Source organism: Zosterops lateralis, assembly GCF_965231275.1.
Source record: "Zosterops lateralis genome assembly, chromosome: 20".
In the NCBI taxonomy this organism is placed as follows: domain Eukaryota; kingdom Metazoa; phylum Chordata; class Aves; order Passeriformes; family Zosteropidae; genus Zosterops; species Zosterops lateralis.
The window spans coordinates 143616-166697 of record NC_139780.1 but is presented as its reverse complement, the minus strand read 5'-3'; the positions used below and the strand labels follow the sequence as shown (position 1 = coordinate 166697).

Below are 23082 nucleotides of genomic sequence, written 5' to 3'. Positions count from 1 at the left end.
GAAGAAATAAAATATTCCATTATTTTATTGAATACCAAAAGTAGTAGTGGAGATGAGTAATTACTTGTCTTCCTCAGAAACAGCTTTTAACTAAAAAAAAAAAGTAATTCTGAGTGTAATGTCTTAATACCATTTTCTGTATGCAGAGAACAAAACTGAAATGTTACCATCCAAGGAACTAAAATGTCACTCACTAGCTAAGAGTCTGAGAGCATATAGGGAAAAGTTAGTTGAAATAGAATTTCAGGGAAAATAGTATTTTCCACTTATCTTTTTGTTTGCTGATGTTATTATTTTGAACTGTGTCCACAGCTCAGTGTTGAAGAATGCAGTAATTTAAATAACTTTAGCTATTGCTAAACAGATTCTTGTAGATGTTATTTTTGCTGGACTTCTACTTTGCAAATCCGAGTAAATCCGAGTGCTGTAGTACTGGCTTTTGAGTGGGCTTGCCTTCAAGGAGAGGAAACAGTTATAATTGCTTCAGAGTACTTGCACATACCCAGAACACAATATTTTGAGAGTCCCAAAGTCTGAAATATTGAATTTAATATATTGCTCTGGCTGAACGTGATGTCCCTGATGCTTATTTGGGGAAGCAAAGTTACAGATTTGTTACTGGACTATAGTGACTAGACACAGTTCTGGACCTAATTTATACTTATCATTTATGTTTGCCATTTTCTTTCTTGTAAAGAAAGCTGTAGATGAGGTGATGAAGCATGTTCACACCCTCTCAGGGAAAAACGATGGCCTCGTGCCTATGTTCATAAATACCAACAGCGGGCAATTCACGCACCTGGGGGTCTACACTCTGGGAGCCAGAGCTGACAGCTACTATGAGTATCTTCTCAAGCAGTGGATTCAGGGTGGAAAGAAAGAAAATGAGTAAGTTCTTTACAGTTCTCATATCGGTGTGATAATTAGGTGAGATGTAAAACTCTCTGTTGTAGCTGGCTGCTTAAAGAAAAGTAATGCATGTGCCCAAGAGTCAGCTGAACTAATTACTGTTTTTAAAAGCAAGCTAAGCAGAAAGAGTGACCTGTGGTAACTTAATGAAAGAACATGATGAGAGTTAGCCTTAGTTTTAAAACTCCCTCTCCACAAAAACCTTTTCTTCCTCAGGTCATCAAATGTGAGGAGTGTCGCAGACAGGAGATGAGAGTTAAGTCTTTTCAATAGATATTGATATAAGCTAGTTATGTTAGACCTTGGTAATTTCAAGGAGTTTAATGCAGACAGAGCAAAAATGTGCCTCTTGGAAGTATTTCTGACACTTGGAAGTGTCAGACCAGATGCCTTCCTGCAAAAAAAGCTGTCATCACTGCTCTTTCCAAGGCTTACTGTAAATGGAGACCAGTGTCTTTTGAGACCACAATGGCATTTTGTGAGCCTCACAATCAACAAGTTGTTTTCCACATTGAAAGTACCTGAAAATGAAGAAATAGGAAATTAAACACTGTGAATCATGTTTCACAATGAGAAAGGTCAAATGGAAGAGACTGCCCAAACTCTTTGAATCTCCATCTTTGGCTAGGGGGTACTAAAAAATTGCTTGGGTAACCACTCAGACAACCTGATGTAATTGAATCTGCTTCAGAGCAGAGGGTTGAAGTAGAGACCTCGAAGAGGTCTTTTCCCAGCCTAGATTTTCTGTGATTTGAATAACCCAGCTTCCAAGGATTTTTGAAATCTGATTATTGCCTAGAAACAGTTGCAGGTGTCTTCTTTAATATTTGAATAAGTATTAAAAAATTATTATTTACTCTTTACTTTTCAAGTAAACTTACTATTGCTACATGGTACTGACAACCAATTAATGTCGTGTTGATGATTACTGAGAGATTTTTGAAGTTTTCACGTTTAGTTAAATACTACTTTTTAGACTGAAGTAACAGTTGCCTAAAAGATTGTGCTGAACATCAGCTATGACCAAATATGTTCTGTGTGCATGTGAGCCAAGTGGGAATGATTTTTTTCACAGGCTGTTGGAAGACTATATGAGAGCCATAGAAGGAGTGAAAAAGCATCTTCTTCAGAGATCAGAACCCAAGAAGCTTACTTTTGTAGGAGAGCTTGCTCATGGCCATTTCAGTGCCAAGATGGTAAGAAATACAACTGCAAAATAAAACAGAAAAACCGTTACAAAATTTAAATAAAACCCAATACAGAGGCAAATGAAAAGCCTTTCCCTCTCAAAAAACAAAACCAAAAGAAAAGAAAAACAAACCCAACCCCCTCCCCCCCCAAAAAAAAAACCCAACCAAAAAACCACCCAAAACCCCTGAAACCCAAGACAATTTATACATACACATCTGTCCAGTGTGATGGCAGTAATGAGCAACTGCCTTGTTAGATACTAACCACTTGTGCAAACCTGGGGCCTTTTTTTCTCTGAGTTACTCTAGTAAACTCATTTTCTTCCTTCAAGACTGAACGTTTTGGTGCTGGAATTAAATTTTCTTTCTCTTTTTTCCTTTTTTTCTGTTTTGGTCATAAAATTCCAGTGTCTGAAATTGTTGAGATAATACCTACTTTACGTATTAATAATTTTCCAAAATATATGTAGACACTTGCATACCTGTGTTTTCAGATTTGCCTTCAAAAGAAGCATGTAATCTAATAATGTATTATGGGGTTAAAAAAGAAATTAATAATTTTGGAGGTTTCTGTCCATTTATGACATCTTTACTCTTCTAACTGAATGATTACTGAGTAAAACAGTATGTTGTTTGCTGTAGGGAAAATTGATTGATCTTTAACCCTCTGTGCCTAATTTGTGCATTTTAAGATCTTTCAATTAAAATTCTCAGGTATTGTATGTGTGTGGCTTGTCTGAAAGACAAGTGATGTATTATTAATGTATGTATAGCCTTTCCTGATGTAGTATTTTTAAGAATACTCAGTTCTAGTTTTCAGCATGTGAATCTGAATTTCCCAAAAGTGCTCCAAAAACCTGCTGTAAGACCAGAGTCTGGATTTTGGGTAGAGGGGGCTGCCCCATCCCAAGATAGGACAGAGCTGAATTGAGACAGATGAATTTTGCTTAGGTATCTGTATGTGTCAGAACACTTAGTTTTGTTTTGGGGAGTCAGAATTTTGGTTTTACTCCATTATTATTGAGTGAAAGACTGGACAGGTCTCTTACCCTGGCCAGCTGCAAAAGCGGGGGATGTTTGGCTCCTATGTCTATGCTGACCTTTACAACCTTCAGCTTTCCTTAAGGACTGGACAAAGCTTTTGAAGATCCATACAGGGGCACCAGAGTGGTTTTACTATGTTTTTGAGTGATGAGACCTGAGCTTTGATTCTGAATGTTGAAAATCATTTAAGATCCCATATGTGACAATTATCTGCAGTGCTTTACTGTCTTATATCAGTGTTAGATTAGCCCCAGAATGAGGACAACCAAGCCTTTAGGAGGTTCAGTTGACACCCTGCTTGAACTGATATGAAATGTATGCTTCTGGTAAACCAAAAGACACTCTCCTTCCCCTCAACATGACGGGAGATTTCTTTTTCAGAAACTTGTCATAAAATTATGCACATTCTTGTTCATTTTTGAAATTAATGATTTCTGCCTGCCTCATGTTAGATTATATCAGATTTTTAAGAAGTTACCCTCAAGTTGTTGGTACCATAAATGTGCTTTGAAAAAGGGAAAGAATAAAAAAAAATAGAAAGGCAAAGGTACACTCCTGGATCCCCTTACCTCTCCTTGCTGTTTGATGTGTAACTTCTTAGTAAGAGTTGTCTTGCCTTGCAGGATCACTTGGTTTGCTTCTTGCCGGGTACTTTAGCATTGGGAGCTCACAATGGACTGGCTGCTGATCATATGAAATTGGCTGAAACTCTTATTGAAACCTGCTACCAAATGTATGCTCAAGTAGAGACAGGCCTGAGCCCAGAGATTGTACACTTCAACCTCCATGCACAGAAGGGCCACAAGGATGTGGAAATCAAGGTGAGCAGATAGCTTGCCTGAACTCCAGTTCATGATTTCTCCATAGCTGTCTGCTGTTGAACTCCCAGACAGTTATTACAGATGGGGTTTGTTGTGAAGCAGTTAATTCTTTTGCTGCCTTGCTTTCTACCTTTACCCTAGGCTTTGGTTTTAGTTACTTCAGCAGTATATTTAGAAGCAAACTCTTGGGAGCAGATGGAGATGTGAATAATTGTTTTTCTCTCTGCATATATCCTTGAGGAAATTCCTTGTCTGAAATACTCTTGCCATTTTTTCTCTTGCAGCCTGCAGACAGGCACAACTTACTGCGACCAGAAACTGTGGAAAGCCTTTTTTATATGTACAGATTCACTGGTGATAAGAAATACCAAGACTGGGGCTGGGAAATCTTTCAGAATTTCAACAGATACACCCGGGTAAGGCCAGATTATAATGACCTTCTGTCAGGACTGTATTTGCTCACTTGCTTTCTAACAGCGACTTTGCAAATATACTATGTTTGAAGATTCATCAGGAATGTGGAGGAATTTGTAAGTATATACAGAAAAATCGTTTTCTTACAGATAGAGATACCCTGCTTAGTCCATATAATGAAAGAACTTGTATTACATTGATGAAAAGGAAAAATGCAGAAGCTTTAGGCAAGACTACCAAAGTGTTAGTATCTGTAGTTTTTAGACCTTGGAAGCTGAGAAGGACATGGCTGGATTGAAAGAACTTTTCAATTAAAGTTGCCAAAGAAAAAAAATAGCACAAAATGGCATTAATGGTTTAATAAAAGGTTTTTCTATTCATTCTGACTACAGTGCTTATGGAGAGGTCACTGATGTGCTGTGAAAGTGTGGCACCAAATATCAGTTGTCTGTTCTGAAGAGAAATGGCTTCAAGGCTTGGACCAGCTCTAATGTAGAAATTGCTGGTTCCTTTCTGTATATTTGTCCAGAAACTTCGAAGGGATGTTCTTTGTGTTACCTCTCTACCTTAAGCACAAATGGATATTTTGCTTCATTTATCATTGTGGTTTCTTTTAAAATGCAATGCAATTTTTTTTTTAATCATTGAAGCTTTACATGTAAATGAAAAGCTAAGTATGAAATGAAAAGCACAAAAACATGATGATCTGTTTCTTAGCACTTACCTTCTCCAAGTACATCTGGATGTTAGGAAGTAAAAAATTATTTAAGATTATGTAAAGATACTTTTTTTTTTTTTTGCACAGGTTCCTACAGGTGGTTATACATCCATTAACAATGTTCAGAATCCGAGTAATCCAGAACCACGGGATAAAATGGAGAGCTTCTTCCTTGGGGAAACACTCAAATACATGTTTCTGCTGTTTTCAGATGACGTAGACTTAATCAACCTTGACAAATACATCTTTAACACGGAGGCTCATCCACTCCCTATCTGGGTGCCAGCATAGACTCTGCATCAGTGGATCTTCCAGTGGTGGCATTTTTATCTTCTAGTCACTTTACTTTTCGGGGTTTGAGGAGAGATGCTATAATGCACCTTTTTTGACTTCAAACAACAAACAAAAGCTTGGGAAAAGCATCTCAGTTTGAAGAAATCATGTCAGTCTTAAATCTAATCCCTGATTCTGGGATGGGCAAAGCTGTACCATATGAAGCTGGTTTCCCTGGTACTGATGATGAGGTTCAGAAGGTAATTGTAGTGTGGACCATGACATTCTCAGGGGCTCTGATGATCCAGAGCTCACTTATGTCAGTGTTGCAAAATGCACATTAAATACTGGAAATGCAATGAGTTGGCTTAGGGCACAGCGTTGTTCCTGGAGAGCAGGAATAAGCCTACAGTTTTCTGGTTTATCCCAGATTCACTGAAATACTGGATTACAGAGCCATTCCTTTGTCAGACTGGGACAGTGATTCAGGTGGAAAGTGGAATAAACAAAAAGCTGTAGTGCTGTCCCAGGGAGAAACTGTCAGTATTGCTGCTGGTACTCGGATCTCATTCCAAACTCCCAAGCTATGCTGCATCACCTTAGAAGGAAGAGGCAGCAGAGCATTTGTTGTATAGTGTCTTAGATTTGTAGAGCACTTTGAAGAGTCTATTCAAGCTGTGGCTGAAATTAATGGTGAAAGAGAATTTGCTGCTGGTTTGGCTCAAAGTGGTATATAATTTTGTAGAGGTATTGCAGTTTTTTAACTTCCCTGCAGGAATGCAGGAGATAATGTGAAATGCAAGTAAAACTACATGTGCATTTTATATCTTATTTGCATCAGTTAGACTCAGGTATTCTGACTGAAAGCTGCTTTCTGAGGTTGGGCACTGGAAAGCTTGTGAGCATATTAGGTATTGGCCTCCTTCCACCCCTTCCTCTTAAGATATCACATCATGGGTGTTTGTTGACTCAAAACAAGCTTATAACTGTACAGCAAAATTCATGTTATTCATAATTTCTTGGACCATGGACAAGTTTTCATTGTTTTGGTTTTTTTCCTTAGGAGTACATTTGGTATTTTCAGCAGTAGTGTTAAAAGCAGAAAGTCTAAAGGTATTACAGCAGTTCTAGACCCCAGTAGAATTGGAGAAATTAATTTCAGTTACTTGAAGATAAAGTAGACCCAGGTTTTTTAAGAATCTTACAGGAGCCCTGAGATCTTACATTTTTATATGTGCACGGTTACAGATTTTAAGCCATGAATTTGGAAATGTGTGTTCTAGAGTGCTTTTCCTTTTGAATTTGGACTTGGACAGTCCTGTATTCACAGATAAGATCTCAGAAATGGGATTGTTCATATTTCCAGAAGAGGTTGGTCTGACTGAAAGTCTCTTTCCCCCATGGGACTGGGTGTTATGGGCAGGGCCAGGAGCTGCAGTCCCCACTAAATCCAGGGGTCCCTGGCAATTAATGGAGCTGACTGAATTTTACTATAATGGTTCATTTTCCAGTGACTGAGGGAGGTATTTTATAGTAATTGTAACCTTAGATTTGTAAAGTAAGATGCCTCTTTATTTGTTTTATGCTGGTCCATTCTGTTTTCTGGAGTTACAAGTTACTCTTGGGACCACTATTTAAGTCTTTTATATATTATTTATCATTCCATGTAGTAATGGAAATGGACAAATTTTACAAATTATTTAAATGCACATTTCTTTGTCATCAGAAGGACCCTGTCCAGGGATTGACAGGACATGACTAGTCAGTGCAGAATGTTAACGTTCCTCCTGTTCACATGCCAGCAAGTAACTCTAAGAACGAGCTTCTCACTTACAAGTGCAGTGGAATCCAGTCACTATAGGCTGCGCAACTTTGCAGCTTTGGTTGCACAACTGATTTGCTGCCAAGGCTTCTGTTTTCTTTGGCACAACAACAAATGAGGACAGTGCAGGGCAAATGCAGAAGGAAACACCTTCAGCTTTTTTGTTCGTGAAGCAGGTTTGTGCTGCTTGAGGAGCTGAGCTTTGGCTAAAAGCTAAAGGCTTAAAATTGGAGACTAAATAAAAAAATGAAAAATATAAGTTCAGTGACATTACTCAGGTCCTGCTGACCTGTGTTGCTTTGGCCTTGTGCCTTTGAATAAAGCAAATTTTGAACCTTTTATTATGACTTTGGTATGGATTTTAAGACTTCAGGGTTTGGTCTTTCACCCAGAGAGCTGCCTGACTGAAGCTAGAGAGACATTTCTTAGAAAATGGAATACATATAAACCTTACCAAAAGTCTTCCGGTTTTGAAGGTATACAAGTCTTACTGTTAATTGATTCTACAAATGCAATTATGGGAGTCTGTGTGATACTTTTTTTGCCTTATGATTGGCTTGAGAGTAATCATTCATTTCCTAATGAGTTGAAGGAGAGAAAATAAACTGTCACTTTCCCAAACATGTCTTGTCTTTTAGCTGAGCCTCTTGGTCCAACTGATTTCTGTCTAGTGTCTCTTGGGACATGCAGTCTCCTCAAAATGTGGCCTTACATTTTGTCCTCAGCCTTTAAACCCGAGGTTCAGATTGTTAGCTCTCACTCCCTTTGGTAACAAATGCTTGTTTTGGACCCCTATATCATGTGTGAAATAGCACAGACTAAATAATCTCAACAAAGCTCATCTGTTTTTCCCGTTCTTCTGCAGAGATCATTTTAATTGCTTATTTGTTTTTATTTCCTTAACAAACTCTGGGCTCCACAGCCTATTTCTGTTCCATGGTGTGCTCCCCCAGTGCAACAGAAGCTCAAAGTTTCCTTGTGGTTCCTTGTTTCAAGGCTTGAACTGCTGAGTCCATAATCCACTTTGGTGTTTCTGCATGCTGGGGCACTCATGGCTTGAGTGTTTTGGGAAAGCCACCACTGAGCCAGGGATTCTCTCCTTCACAATGGAGAGCCTTGGGCCTCCACTGAGGAACAGCCAGGCACAGGCAGAGCCACAGAGAACTGCAGAACTGTGGACTTTTTAACGGCTCATTCTGAGCAGGCAAGCATGGAGCCCAGAAAATGTGGTTTTGGCTTCTGTCAGTGATTTGGCATTTTGCGTTTCTTTTGATGCTCAGTGAGGTGTAGATGGGACAGTTTGGAAAACGGGAGTTCCCACCATCATGGCAGAGGAGAGAATAGTGTCCCAGGCAGCCTAGAACCAGCACAGCAGGCTGCCATGTCCTGAGCAGCTGCACCCAGGGGCTGTGGGGATGGAAGGGCTCAGGGCTGGCTGCCTGCTGCAGCTCCTGTGCCCTGCTCCCGCAGCCGCTCCATTCCTGCCGCTTTTACCCAGCTGCTGATGATCCCAGCTTCAAGCTTGCGCACTTCCGTGACAGATGGGGGATCAGCTGGGTTGTGTCCCCTAGGGAAAGCAGAGCAGTATCAGTTACTGGACAGTGTTACTGGACAGTGGATTTTTGCCTCCTGTGCAGGCAGAGTCTGTGATTTTAAGGACAGACTGACTGGTTTGTGCTTCACATTTATACCCTAGAAACCAAGTTGCAGTGTCCGATCTGCTCCCAGGTAACAAGGGACAGGACAGGAAACAGCCTCAAGTTGAACCAGGAGCTCTTTAGACTGGATAACAGGGAAATCCTTTCATGGAAGGGATTGTAAAGTATTGGAACAGACTGCCCACAGAAGTGTTGAATTCACCATCCCTGGAAGCATTCAAAATACTTGTGGATGTGGCACTTGAGGACATGGTTTAGTGCTGAACATGGTGGTGTGGTTTGACTTAATGATCTTAGAGGTCTTTTCCAATCCCAACAACTCTGTGATTCTAAAATATCTCCTAGTTGTTTGGGCTGTGGCTTGCTGAGATCAAATACCCAGAGCATCAGTATTTTGCCAGCCAAAAGAGAGTTCGGTACTTACCGGAGATCAAGGTGATGGGCACCTCCTTTAATGGTAAGGGCAATCAGTGAAGGGCTGAGGCTGCTGTTTATCTGGGAGGAGAAGGAGCAAAGACCAATTCTCACCAAGTTACCGGGAAGAATTGGACGTGAGTTTTGAAAACTCAAATATGATCTGGGCAAGACTGAGGGAAAGCATGGGAAGACATCCTTGGTATGGCTGGTATTCATAGCTAACAGTCTGAATGACCAGATCACCTGTCCCAAATGAAGGAAATGTTTTCCACAAGGTGGGAACTTTGAGATGATTCCAGCACAGGCAGCAGGAAGTTAAGTCTCCTTTGGGCCCATGCACCCTAATTCCTCCTGGGATTCCAAGCCAGTCTAAAACACTGAGCTTCTGAATTTAATCAGGAGCTCAACTAACTCAAAATCCAGTCCTGGGTCATTTTTGTTCTTAAATTTTAGAATGTGGACAGTGACAGCACTCTGAAGTTTTGTTAAATCTAAGCCAAAACATGTCCTGGTTTGAGTCGCTGCTCATAGCACCCACCTGGTCTCACCAAGTGTGCTGGGACTGGAGAGAGCCAGGAGCACATGGCCAGCAGCACTGAGACCATGTGTGAATACAGAAACACACCAGGTTGTGGTTTAGACCCTGGGTGTGGGGTAAGGAAGGTCCTGCTGTGTCTGCACTAGTGAAGCCACATTTTATCCATCAGTATTCCTGGCTGACGGACACTACTCAATGTGTCTGTCATTAGTGTCCCGAGATTCCTCACTGGTTCCCAATGCAACAGCTGCTCACAGAAACTCAGGTTAAAACTGAATGCCAGTGCTGCTTTGAAAGGGAGGGAGGGAGGGAAGGAGTGTAGTATGTCACCTGCAAAGGCTGCTCTGTGCTCAGGGTACAGGAGTGCACATGCTTACCCCACCTCCAGCCCAGGGGTCCAAGTCTCCATTTGAAAAAATGATATTGCTTGTACTTTTCAGGTCTGAAATTCAGAGAGTTCATAACTGAGAGGTCTCCTTCCTGCCCAGTTACCCAAATACAGCAAACATGACCGAGAACAGAAAACATTAAAGAACTGAATAAATTATTGGTAGTTTTTATGTTTTCCTCTTCTGTCCCAAAGAGATAGGGAAAGGTCTGTTTGGCTGAAGTCAGCACAAGGCTGTGATTTTCTGCCAGGACTCATTAGTGTGCTGTGCCTCTCCTCATGGGGCTCAGCTGGACAGAGGGAAACAGGGACACAGCTACAGGGTAGCACAAAGGGACAAGCAATTAGCACAACTCACCTTCTCCCCAGAAGTTTATCTTCAGCCAGTGTGCTCGCGGCCTCACACGCCACTTGTTCCAACAGTATTGCTCACGCATAGCCTCTGTGAAGGGCATCTCAGGGAACATGTCTGTCACATTGTTACTGTTAAATGTTAAGTTGATCTCAGTGCAAACCTAAGAGAAGCACAAGAGCTGTCAGGGGGCAGGGGCAGAGCCAGGACAGCAGCTGAAACCTGTTGGGGGCTCCAACCCCTTACCTGGTAATCCCAAGCCTCTGCATCCGAGCCGATGCCACAGCCTGTGGGGTCAGCACAGGACTGGTACAGCTGGTATATGTCATAACACTGCGTCAAGCCAGAGGAGTTGTAGAACACCCCTGCCAGGTGGGAACACAGCACAAAACCAGTCAATAACTGCTGTCTCGCCCACCACCTCCCACGTGAACTTCATGGCCAAAACCAAGCCAAGGGCTGAGTGAATGTGCAAGGATGGGACAGAACTCACAGAGCCTGGAACTGTGCAAGGTTACAATCCAGCCTTATAGCAAAGCTTTTACATGGGGCTGATAAATTTCTCCAGATGACACAAACTTGGCTATTGCCCCTAATCCAATGCAATATTCTCCTGTTTAAACAATTTCCTTTCTAATGGGTTAAAATCCTGGAAAGCAGGCAGGGTTTCAGCTATGCCAGGTTTGGCAGGTCCCTGTGGCATCTTGCTCAGCTTACTCTGATTTCCCAAGAAGGAAACTCCTTCTAAGCCACGCCATTCTGGTATTTTCTTCAGTTTCTTCTGAGGCTAAATTTCTCTTTGTTTCTTCTGATTGCTAAATCTGGATCAAAAATCAGTACAGTACAATGTTCAAACAGATGTTGGGACACTAGTTTCATTTATCATGAATCAAGCATACAGCAATACCACTTGAGACATGATACGATGGGTAAGTGCTAGTCTGGTTCTCTGCAGGTGGAGGAATGGATTCACATTAAGGATATGGAGTATTATTGCCCTGGAAGCAACCAGTGGACAACACTGTCCCCATTCGCCTGTTGCCAGTTCAACATTACAGCCCATGGCACTATGCTCTGCCTGGTAGGAGGTGGGCTGATGCAGCACATGTAGAAAAAACACAGTGTTTTCCTGTGTGACACAGTGGAGCAAATACAGAGAAAAGCCAGTCCCCTGCCTGAACTTCTGGTGGATCATTCCTCTTGTATGATTAAACTCCACCAAGTGAATGCATCTGGGGAGACAGGGAGAGGCATGAGCTCCTCCCCTGCAACTGTGAGGAAGAAATCCACCCTTGGCTTATTCATCTCAAAGAAATAAGACTCCCACTCCTCACAAAAGAAGTAGCATGTAAATACATCCAGTAGATCTGACAGTGTTTGCCAAGACATTAGTGTTTTAACAACGCTTCTAGCTGCCAGCCAAACATCTTTAGCAGTGATTTAGGATTGGTACATTTCTGACTTGGGGCACATACATCATTTGGGAAAAAAAAAATAGCTCCCAGTCATACTAAATTGCATTAAACCTGTAAGAACTCCTTCATTTTTTAAAATGTCATTCAGAACCTGTTTTTCTGAATAATGACCAAGGTAGAACTCATTTTTAATAAGGAACTTGAGAGATTTTATGAGGAAGTCTTCAAAAGTTCTTCAATTTCTATGTCTATTAATAATTTTCTTACAAACACTGCTGGCTGACAAAAGTTATTTTATCTGCTTTGTCAGAGATAAATGTATTTATGTGTATACATTATATATTTAAGATTGCCTTGCCCCTGCATTAAGACCACAGGACTTGTCCTCAACAAGGAGACCAGAAAACTTCCTTCAGTAAACGTGCACTGAGCCTGTGACTGCTGGAGCCAGAATATGGGTAAACTTCTAGAAAAGAACTAAGTACTTTAGAAGTCCACATCTCGTGGACAGACAACAGACTATGGGGTTGCAATGCCTGAGAAACATGACTAGAATAAGTTGGCAAAGGTGAACCTATGGGCCACTGTGAGACATCTCAACAAAATCAACAAGAGGCAAAATGTCCCAGAGGGAGATCAGAGTCATACCAGCTCCTCTGACACAGCAACGTGACAGGTCTACTAATAGATGCTTCTAGAACATAAAAGATCAAACTGATAATACTAACTCACCAACAAGAGCAGCCAAGCCTTCAACTGGGTCTTTGTGGGCAGTAATTTGGTCACAGCCAACCTGGGTGAGACACATTACAGGCAAATAGCAGACCGAACAGTTACCAGTTGCTCTGTGGAAGGGCTAAGCTGGAAGATTCATTAAAATTATCATTTACATATTTTATGGTTCGATGGCTTTTCAAAGGCGTAATGCAACAGGTCTTGAAGCTTTTAGCTTCTGCCCCTGATACTGAGCAGCACGTGGCCAGAGTGTAATAAGCCACGTGCTAATATATCAATCTCCGAAGGACCAGCCATCTGCAGAGAAGTGCCTATAATTAATTAGTGAGACTGCTCCTTGGAGGTGTTTTGCAAATCAAAAGGTTTAATAAGGAAAAATATCAAAATAACAAATGTTACAGAAAACAAATAATAAAGCCGCACACAGGTGTCTGAGAAATCTCTTACACCTTGCTAAGACACTCCGAAAAGCCTCTCACTTCCTTAGTGCTCCTTCCTAAATACTGAATGTTCTAGGAGGGATAACCTGGCTTGCAGCCAATAAGATCACTAAGAGGCTTTGAGTTACACTCTCAGAGCCCAATCCATGCCCCTGTGCTGGCACTGAGCCAATCTCTGTCAGCAAGATGTAGAAGTTTCTGGGTTCTTTACCTCGAAGGGTGAGCCTTAACTTTTCCCTATATAGAAAACACTTGCTGGGTGTGGGAAATGCTTTACTACCGTCCCCTGTAGAAACAAAATACATAGAAGCAAGGAGACGTGACAAGAGGTGACTCCTCTTGGAGTCACCACAGGGAGCTGTGGAAGGGCCACAGTGATACACAACAGTACACAATCAGAATATTTTAATGCCCTTTTCAAGGAGTGGGGGTAATGTGCAGAATAATTATTTCCATTTTAGAGGTCATTACACAGACCCTAGAAGGAAACTGGGTGCCCAGTGGAGCCAGAGGTAGCACATCCAGAGTTCCAATGCAGCAGAGCCTGTGTGACTTCTTGCACAGTGCGCTCCAGATAGGACTAGAACCCTAAATGCCACACAGCAAATGAAGTCCCATGGGCTTGACAACACACCAGAACACACCAAGAATTGCAACAGCCTCTGGTGATCTGAGATCAAAGCTGGTACCTTTCAAAAGCAGGGAAGTCTGGGAGGGCTGCAACATCCACCACTACTGCTCTGTGACCATCACCAGTGGTGTCTGCCTGACAGTGTCCTAAGCTCCAGTCACCCACTCACACCAATGTCCTCACCTTCACTGGATTGGCAGGGAGGTTACCCATGAAGTCGGTTTTGTATGGATAGTCCATCATGGCCATCATGGTGAAGGCATTTCTAGCAAACCCAAACAGCTGGTAAACATCCTCCTTGTTAGAGATCTTATTGCATGTGGCCATTTTGCTGCTGATCTCATCATAGGCTGCAAAAGAAAGGAAAATAAAAGACACAAATTTCAACAGAGGAAAGTAACACAAGCTTCAGCATCTTGTTTCACTCAGGAGTAAGAAGATGCCGTAACATAAGATGAGGTTTTTAGTGGAAAGGACACGTTACATCTAAATTTACACATGTGAACGGAATGTTCAGGCACAGCCTGTAAGAGACAGTCCAAAGATCCCTTGTCTGCCTCATGACCATCATCAAGGACAGAGACTGAAACCCTTAAAGGACTCTAAAACCCAACACAGGAGTTCTGGCCTGGCTGAGGGGGGATGTCTGCCAAGTGTTGCCTGTAGGTGTGTTCAATGGAAAAAATAGCACACATTTCCATCAGAACATGAGCAGAAACAATGGGCAAGTCACGGTGAATTGACCGCACTTGCTGACGGCTGTACGTGTTCTCGCTCTTTCAAAACGAACACATCATAATGATCTCCCCACCTTTTGGCCAACTGCCTGTCACTTTGGAAAGGACTATAAAGACCCCTGAGTTAACCAAAGCCTTTGTGATCACCCCACGGAAGAAGAAGGATCTATTGGCCAGACCACAAGGATTTCGTCTCTCCGTTGGTAGCTATTACCCACCCTCTCTCTTTTCTCGCTGTCCTTTATTTCCCTTCAAATCCTTCTATTGCATTTGCTGTTGGCACACAATAAAGGCGCATTTGTTTTGATTAATACTGAAATCCCCTCTGTGTTGTTTTGCACTCTGCAATCAGTAAATGAACCATCACGACTCCCGCTTGCATTAGCGGATCCTGACACAGCCTCCCTGAGCAGCGTCGCAACCTCGTGTGGCCCACAGCCCATGCTCTGCCCCTCATGGGACGATTAATACCTCCATGGGGAGCCTGCAGCAATCAGCACCTGCTAGAACAGAACTGGTCTCAGCTGAAACAGTGAGCAGAGCAGCTTGATACAGCCTGTCTTTGCCAGTGCCCTGATGGCTGTTCCTGCTCATGCCTGCAGGCTCCCTCCCTGGCAGGGCTGCTGTGTCCAGCAAGGCAGGGTCCCCAGGCAAGCTCTCACGCAGGAGAGCAGAGTAGAACATATAAGACCCAGTGAGATTCAAAATCAGTAAAAATTGGCAGGGGAAAACAAACAAACAAAATTTTAAAAAGAAAACAAAAAACACAACCCCAAAAAGCCAAACACCAATCCCACCCCCTACTCAAAAAAAAACCAAACCAAAACAAAACAAAACAAAACAAAACAAAAAAAAGCTTCTTGGGAGGAGGGTGCATCTACAGTAAGAACTGCCAAATGAGACCAGTCCTCACCAAGGACTCCCAAGACATGCCTTCAAATGTCAGTGGGATGCAGAGGTCAGCTGGAGTCAAGAAATTAATCTTTGAAGACATTCCTTCAAGATGTATCCATACACCTTTGCTTTTCTGCTGAGGAAAGCTGCTCCCTTCATTTTCATCCTCCACATTTTGGAGTTACAGTTCTTGTCCACATCCTGCTCTACAGCTGACCTCTAGAGCACAGCTGCTTTTGCTTGGAAACCCATGGCCTGGGACCTGACTCTGCATACACACTTGAGGACCTAAGCCTTAAATGTAACCACCTTACCCCTAGCTGCAGGAAGCATGGCCCCAGGCAGAGCTGGAAGAGCTTGACTTGTTAACAGTAACATTCTTCCTACTGTGACCCAAAGCTAAAATGGCATTTTGATCCTTGGGCTCCTCTGGCAGCTCCAGGGCCAGTAGCAGCTGGGAGGCACAAGATCCTGACACGCAACATCACAGACCAAGGCTCAAGACAGACCCAGAAGCCAATACATCCATCCCAACACCATGCACAGCTTCCAGGAGATGCTGCATCAGCCCACTGCATCTGGTCCAGCCCACTTAGGAGCCATTGCAGAGGTCTTCACCAGTCTGTGCTAACTGTCCAAGACTGGAGACAGAAGGGACTTGGATGATTGCTTCAGGATCTTCCACATATTTCTCAGATCTTTCCAGTGAGCTGAGCCACACAGCTGTCATATCCACCAGAACAGCTCTTCATGGTATGGATATTGAGGGCAAGTATCTGGTGAAACATGTGGCTTTACTAGCATAAAATAACATGCAAGCGGTTTTCACCTGCAAGTGATTTTTCATTTTGGTGCACAAAAAATGGTTTCATTAACACAGTGCAAAACTCCACAGAGCTACTTATGTTTTGGTGCTGGTTACCAATTTTAATGCTAACTGAAACTATTAATGAAAGAAAAAATCAATTGTGCAAGCAGAAAGAAGAAGCCATGTGGGCACCTGCACTGATTTATCTGAACAACTAGCTGAGGTAAAGTTGTATCAACTTTTTTCCCCTGTGGCTGGGAATGCTGGCTGCTCTTAGGAGCCATCTGCAGGGTTCCCTTCTTACCTCCGCTCAGGCACAGGTCCTTGATTTGCTGGAAGGCTTTACGGACAGCTGTGACACAGCCTAGGCTGGACTTCTGAAAATCCTGAAGGGACAGAAAAGATATGACGGTTTCCCACAGGAGATACTTGAAGAGGCTGCAATGGAAAGAACTGCCAGAAGCACCAGAAGATGACAGGGGTTATTGGTCTACTGGTCAGCACCCCATTTGTATTTCCAGGAGCAGTGACACCAGTGCTTCTGCCTTCAGAGAGTCAGCATGTCTCTGCAGAAGCCAACACTCTGCACAGCTCAGGCCAAGCAGCAGCTGTGTCACCAGGTCTGGCTGGGATGAGACATCAGACAGAACATTCTGTGCTTCATGGAGCATCAGGATGAACATGAAGCAGCAAGAGAATATGAAGCATGCTCAGAGAGGAGGGCAGGCTGCAAGTGTCATAAGGGTTTTGTTGTTTTTAAGCACAAAGCAGAGTCCTTGAAAACTGCACTTAGTCTGTGAGAAGGAGCCATGAGAAAAGTCAGTTATGCATTGGGAGTACAAGAGCAAGATCTGCTTTTCTTCTTAAGCCTGCTAGTGGCCTGCCAAATGACCATGTCCTTTTTCTTGAAAAAACCATCACTGTACCTGAAAAAGCACTTTAAGTTAGGTTTTGAAGAGCTGTGGTTGGTTATGGTGGATCAAATTGCTCCTATGATTGAAAGCCCTAGGAACTCAAGCTCTTTCTCCTCTCTCAAGTAGTAAGGCAGATTTAGATCTGCTGGCAACCAGTGTTTTGTAACAAGAAGAATTATTAGGACTTTTCTGAGGTCTCTTTATCCTGCTAGAGCAAGGTAAGTAACCACAAATCAGCAGCTAGGCATTCTTCTTATAAAGACCCACCCTCAACTAAAAAATAGATATGGGACCTTTGTTTTTCTTCCTAATTCTCCTATTCTCCCACCTAATTCTTCCTATTTGTCTTCCTATTTTGATAACTATGTTTAAAGAAATCATTATGGAGTTTTCCACAGTTTACCTGGGCATCCCTTTAGGAGTTCCAAATATTCTTCTGGATATGCTTATGGATCTTTACCTACTAATGGCTCTAACTGGAGTGTGGAAATAGTTTGGCCTGGGACAGAGGAGCAAGTCTGGTCTGGCTGCTGTGATGGCTGAGCTCTCCTCTAGGCATTCCTCTCCTCTCCTGCTGGGCTGCTGCCAAGCATTGCCTGGCATGAGGACCTTTTTAAGCTCACCTCCAGACCCTTACAGACCAGACACAGTTCAGCTTAGCAGAGGCGGGAAGAATTGGAGCCATTTCATGTGCCTCCATTGGGATTAACAGCTCTCACAGGTGTTCTCAGCAAGAAGAACAATTCAGATTTCAGATGCGTAAATTGGAAATCAGAGCAACCTCCACTGAAGATGGAAGTACACTGAAACCACATAGTGCTTGCTTGAAATCTCAGCCTTGGCTTACTGCTGCAGAGAAAATAGATTTTTAAATTAGTTGGAAAGTTTTTCCACGTGGAAAGGTTAAAGCTCTAAGTTTGAGGGTACGTAATGACTCACAGCATATCTACAGCTGAAGCTGAAGACAGAGATACTGGGACAAAGGGAATTCCCACTGCAGAGCCTGTTAGCTGACTAAACTGAAAGCAGTAGGATGAATGTGTCTCCACAAACAGACTGTGAATCTGCTTGTAGATAGGACCAGGGACGTATAGACAGAGAAGCAACAGAAGAAACTATCAGTTCTAGAGATCCTGTGGGAAATGCCCCATGGCTTCCCCCTTTATTCAAATAAAATTACAGGGCTCCTCTGTCTCCTTTTTGGACATAAACCTCTGGCACTGTGAATTTTTCCACACAAAATGATATTACATTTTTTATTTGAAAACACGTAACTCTAAGACAAGATGTCTATTATTCTTTTATGCACTTAGGAGTTTCTAATGTATTTATTTTCATATAATAGTCTCTTCTTTATACTTACTGCTAAAGCTATCTGTTGTGCAAATCTCTGCATAGAAACAATTGTTCATGTATGTCAATAAGAACAAAGACACCAGAAGTTACATAAACAGGTGGGGTCTTTGAAGTGGAGAATAACAGCAAAGTAACACAGGAATGAGAAGAATATGTGAATAAAGATGAATCATCTCCAGGATGGGAGAGAAGAATGCTAAGGTGGCCAAAAGTGACCTAAGACTAAGCAGCAAGGTAAAAATCACCCCTGAGACATCTCACATACTAATGTCAGACCACCCTGGTATAGAGAACTGGGCACTGACTAGAGCATGTGCAAAAAAGCACTGGTTAAGTTGACCAGTGAAGAAGTTCTGTGTAACTTCTTTGTTGTAACTTATATAAAAGCCTGCAAACTCGCCAAAGAGAGGTGCCAGCTTAATGAATTATAGACTAGCACTAATTCTGGGCAGAAAAGCATGAAAGGTCTCAGCTCTGTGTGCTCATTGGCTCCTGCACCAAGCACAGACATCAGCCCCAACTCAGGGACAACAAAAGTAGTTCATACAAAGCCATCTGTGTCACCCAGATCTAGAAATTCATGCCAAAAAAGAGGCAGAACAGATACCATCACAAGATTTCAGTACAACCAGGTAGTACATTTCTTTCCTTATAAGATAAATGTAAGTCAGTTCTAACATTAACTTTCCATGGCCTTAAACTGCAAAAGTTATATTTAAATTTTAGTCTAAGTGATCTCAGGACACCTTGCACATTTTTAGTTATGAAATTAAGATTTCCAAGTCCTTCACTGAAATCCAATCACCTTGGACTAAGGAGATGCTATGAATCACTGGTACCAATACAGCATTTTGAGAGAGGATTTGAAAAATAAATTATCCAAAAAGGGTTCAGCCAAGGCACAAGGGAAAAATTTCAGGCTGTATAACGGTCAAGCCACTAAAAATGGGAAAGCCAATTCTTAGTGGTACTAAAGGTACTGACCCGGAGTTGTGCTGTTCAGAGCAGCACCTCTGAACCCTGAGCTGCCCTCGCTAAGGCAGTGCTCAGCCATACTGCAGCTACTGCTTTTCCTTGCAGTTGCCATTTAATTGCACTCCCTGCTTAGCAGTGATGCTGTGAAGACAGATAACTATTTAAACACCTGGAAAAGAAAAAAGAAACAGCATTCCTAAAGGAAGAAAATACTGCTCCTGAAAATAGACGTTACTTACTGCCGTGACATCTCTGAAGAACTGGGTGGGGTCTCCAAGCCCAGCCACAGACAGCAGAGGAGCACTGGCAGCTAATGCTCCAGCCACAACATTTGGGTATTTCATCCTCAGGTAAGCGCTCAGCATTCCTCCATAGCTACCAAGGAGAGACAAGAGTTATTTCCTTTAACACACCATTTATACTGTAATAACTCAGAAGTTCAGGCCAACATTTACAGGCTCACCTAACTCAACGTAACAAGAAGCTCATGAGTATCTGTGATATGCATGATGCTCACGGATATCTGTGATGATTTGTGCCTCCTCCTCATGTTGATTCAGCTATAGCTAATGAGCAACACACAGTGCTCTTACTGGCCTTTCCTCAAATGCTCACATCAGCTCTGCTGGGAACACAGCAGCTCAGTTTGCTTCTGAAGACAAATGTAAATCCTGCCTCAATATTTAACTTTGGACCTTCCTGAGCATGTCTTGACAGCTTCACAACAAAGCAAAGCAGGGTTTGAGTGAAGTGCTCACCATTCAAAGAGAGAATACACACTGTACATTTTGCATACAGAAAGACAAAAACTAGTTAGAACTAGTCAGAACTTTGCCAGGCTTTTGGCAAAAGGTGTTCCTGAATGTGGCAGAACAGGCAGCCCTCTTGACTCCTGGAAAGTGGAAACTATCCTCCCTGGGCACCCCAAATGACAGCTGCATCCAGTCAGGGGCGCTTCTCCAAAGCAACCACAAATGGAGATTAATTTCTGATAGGAAAGCAGAGTGGAACCTGGTAATGAGCTCATGGGAGCTGAGGCACAGGACCATCTGCTCTCAAAAGGATAGCTTAAAGCTCTGCATCGAGAAGGAGCCCACACAAGCCTTACCTGCCTCCAAAAGCAATGACAGGGCAGTCTGCAGCACCAAACTGCTTCTTAAGCTCAGTAATGAGCACTGCATAGTCAGCAAGGGCTTGTTCCACAGTGAGCAGAGCAGTCTTCTTCAGCTGTGTTGACTCAAGTCCAAATGGAAGAGACTTCCCGTAGTACCTCTGAAACGAAAGACATACACTCTGGCAATGCTGATCTGGGTCTTCTCTGCTTTCACCATAGAGCTGGGCTAAGTGTGCACTCATATAAAGAGAAAACAGAGCGTAAGGTGTCCTCTAACTTGTCCATAACTGAGGAAGTGCCTTGTCTTCTGCACCTGATACACAGACACCTTCAGAACAGATCATGCAGTGGATGACCAGTATACAACGGCTGCTTCAGTAGGTGTCAAGTGGGTTCTCAGCAGGTGTATCTCTCCTGAAGTCCCCAACTACAAAAAGGAACAGGATAATCTTTTCATGCCTAAGACGATAGATAGTAGATTTAATAGGCTAGTCTGGGAAAGGTTGGCTTGGGATTTTGCAGGGTAAAGAGATTAAACATCACCCAAACAAAGCATCTCTCTACTCCAACACGGAGTTTAAGGCCTGTAGAAACTATTTACAAAAGCAAATCATTCCTGGCATAGGCTGTACTGAAATACAAGTCTGTATCCTGGAGTGCTGGAAGGTATAGTAGAAAATTATTCAAAAGCCATGATTATGTAAAGAAGATCTGCTGTCATGGGGAGAAAGCTTACAGCAGGTCTGACTCAGCTCCATGGCAAGAAATGGTACCACTATTCCAGACCTGCAGAAAGCAGAATTTGGTAACACTGAACAGAACAGCAATCTAAAGGATACATAATGACTAAAATACTCACATGTTCAGCAAAAATGACAAGTGCTTGCTGTTCCTCTGCTAATTCAAATATGAAGTCAGAGTTCTGAGCAAAAGTCCAGATGTCACCTTCATTGCCAGTATAGAAAAAGATGGGTCCAAATCCTTTCTTCCAGAACTTTGCTGAGGCAATTGAAATAAAGAAATAAATTAAAAAAAAAAAAAAAAAAACACCACAAAACCCAAAACCCACTAAAAACACATAATACCCCCAAAAACGCAACAAAAATATGTGCATGAAATGAGTAAATTTTTGGTGACTTTAGGAAGGAGCTTAACAAGGGAGAAGCCCGTGAACAGGCTAATTCCTAAGTCCTGACCTGGGACACAACTGTGTTAGAAAGGCCAGGCTCCAGAAATCTCTCATTTGGGCGGGGGGTAAATAAGAGCTTCCTTTTCATCGCCTGAAAATTTCATTTCTGCTTGAAAAATACCTAAAATCTCAAGTTCTGTAAGTCCTTTGCAGACAGTTGCCCCCCAAAAGAGCTATTTCCCATTTATATACCCTTTTTAGCCCAACTCCCTCTAAAACATTTGCACAGCTCAATTTTCACACAAAACTGACGTTAGGGAATTGCCTGTATCTTTCTGATCTTCCTACTGTGATGTATAAGGTTGTAAATTACGTATCGTAGGATGGTTTGAGTTGGGGGCAGCCTTCAAAGACAACCCAGTTCAAGCCCCCTGCCATGGGCAGAGACACCTCCAACCAGACCAGGTTGCTCCAAGCCCCGTGCAATGTGGCCTTGAACACTTCCAGGGATGGGGCAGCCACAGTTTCTGTGGGCAACCTGTGCCAGGGCCTCCCCAACCTCACAGGGAAGAATTCCTTCCTAATATGCAATCTAAGCCTACTCTCTTTCAATTTAAAGCCAAACTCCCTTGTCCTGTAAGTACACGCCTTTGTGAAAAGTGGATGAAAAGGAAAAGGAGAGGAGGATAATGCTGGGGAATGCTTGGCTCGTATAGAGTTGGCCCTTTGCTAATGCTGATTCTTGGCTGCCCAGTGATCTAGCTCCTGCTCTGCACCTCGGAACAGAGGCAGTTAAAACTTAAGCAAAAAGGAATCCATTCCGAAGGCACAGCACCCACAGGACCTACCCGACACCAGGTACCGCTGCGGGAAGGTCTCGTTGCCGCAGCTCTCGAAGCTGAAGTGGTCCCTCACCTGTGGGAAGAGCCGCTCCTCCAGGCCGGGCCGCATGACCCGGGCAGCTGGAAGGGGCGTCGTCAGTACAGAGAAAACCGATAACAGGCCTTGTCACCCCGTACGGCACAACCCAGCCTGGGAACGGGGACCCGGGGAAACTCGGAGCGCCCTCCCGGTGCTCCCCAGGCTGGCTGAGGACTCCGGCGCAGCGAGGCTAGTTCGGGATCCTGCCGGGGGCCTGGAAAAGCTAGGTGAGTGTTCCGTCCATGGCAGAGCCGGGGCTCTGGCCAAGGAAGGTCAGGCAGAGGGGTCGGACCAGAGGAGCAGGGGGGACAGGCCCGAAACACCCACCGGGGGCGGCGCGGGCGGACGGCAGCGGCGGGAACAGCACCAGCGGCGGGAACAGCACCAGCGGCGGGAACAGCACCAGCGGCGGGAACAGCAGCGGCGGCGGGAACAGCAGCGGCGGCGGGAACAGCAGCGGCGGCCCCAT

The 23082-nt window shown here is 43.2% G+C and overlaps 2 protein-coding genes across 2 annotated transcripts in view; one reads left to right on the top strand and one right to left on the bottom strand.

The window, feature by feature from the left end:
- MAN1B1 (mannosidase alpha class 1B member 1) overlaps positions 1-7812 on the top strand; it is a 19081-nt gene extending 11269 nt beyond the window's left edge. Inside the window, exons 9-13 of the mRNA XM_083875987.1 lie at positions 698-888; positions 1985-2105; positions 3767-3964; positions 4249-4380; positions 5184-7812. Coding sequence (XP_083732113.1) covers positions 698-888; positions 1985-2105; positions 3767-3964; positions 4249-4380; positions 5184-5387 — 846 coding nt within the window. The 3' untranslated portion in view covers positions 5388-7812. The remainder of the gene's footprint in view (positions 1-697; positions 889-1984; positions 2106-3766; positions 3965-4248; positions 4381-5183) is intronic.
- Positions 6350-23082, bottom strand: DPP7 (dipeptidyl peptidase 7; the record flags this gene model as incomplete). The annotated part of the gene is made up of 13 exons (XM_083876024.1): positions 6350-8758; positions 9274-9344; positions 10182-10246; positions 10551-10707; positions 10791-10909; positions 12692-12752; positions 13949-14115; positions 16509-16590; positions 19689-19824; positions 20558-20721; positions 21423-21562; positions 22541-22654; positions 22941-23082. 13 exons carry the CDS (start codon positions 23080-23082, stop codon positions 8617-8619), a joined length of 1560 nt encoding a protein of 519 aa, XP_083732150.1. The 3' UTR covers positions 6350-8616.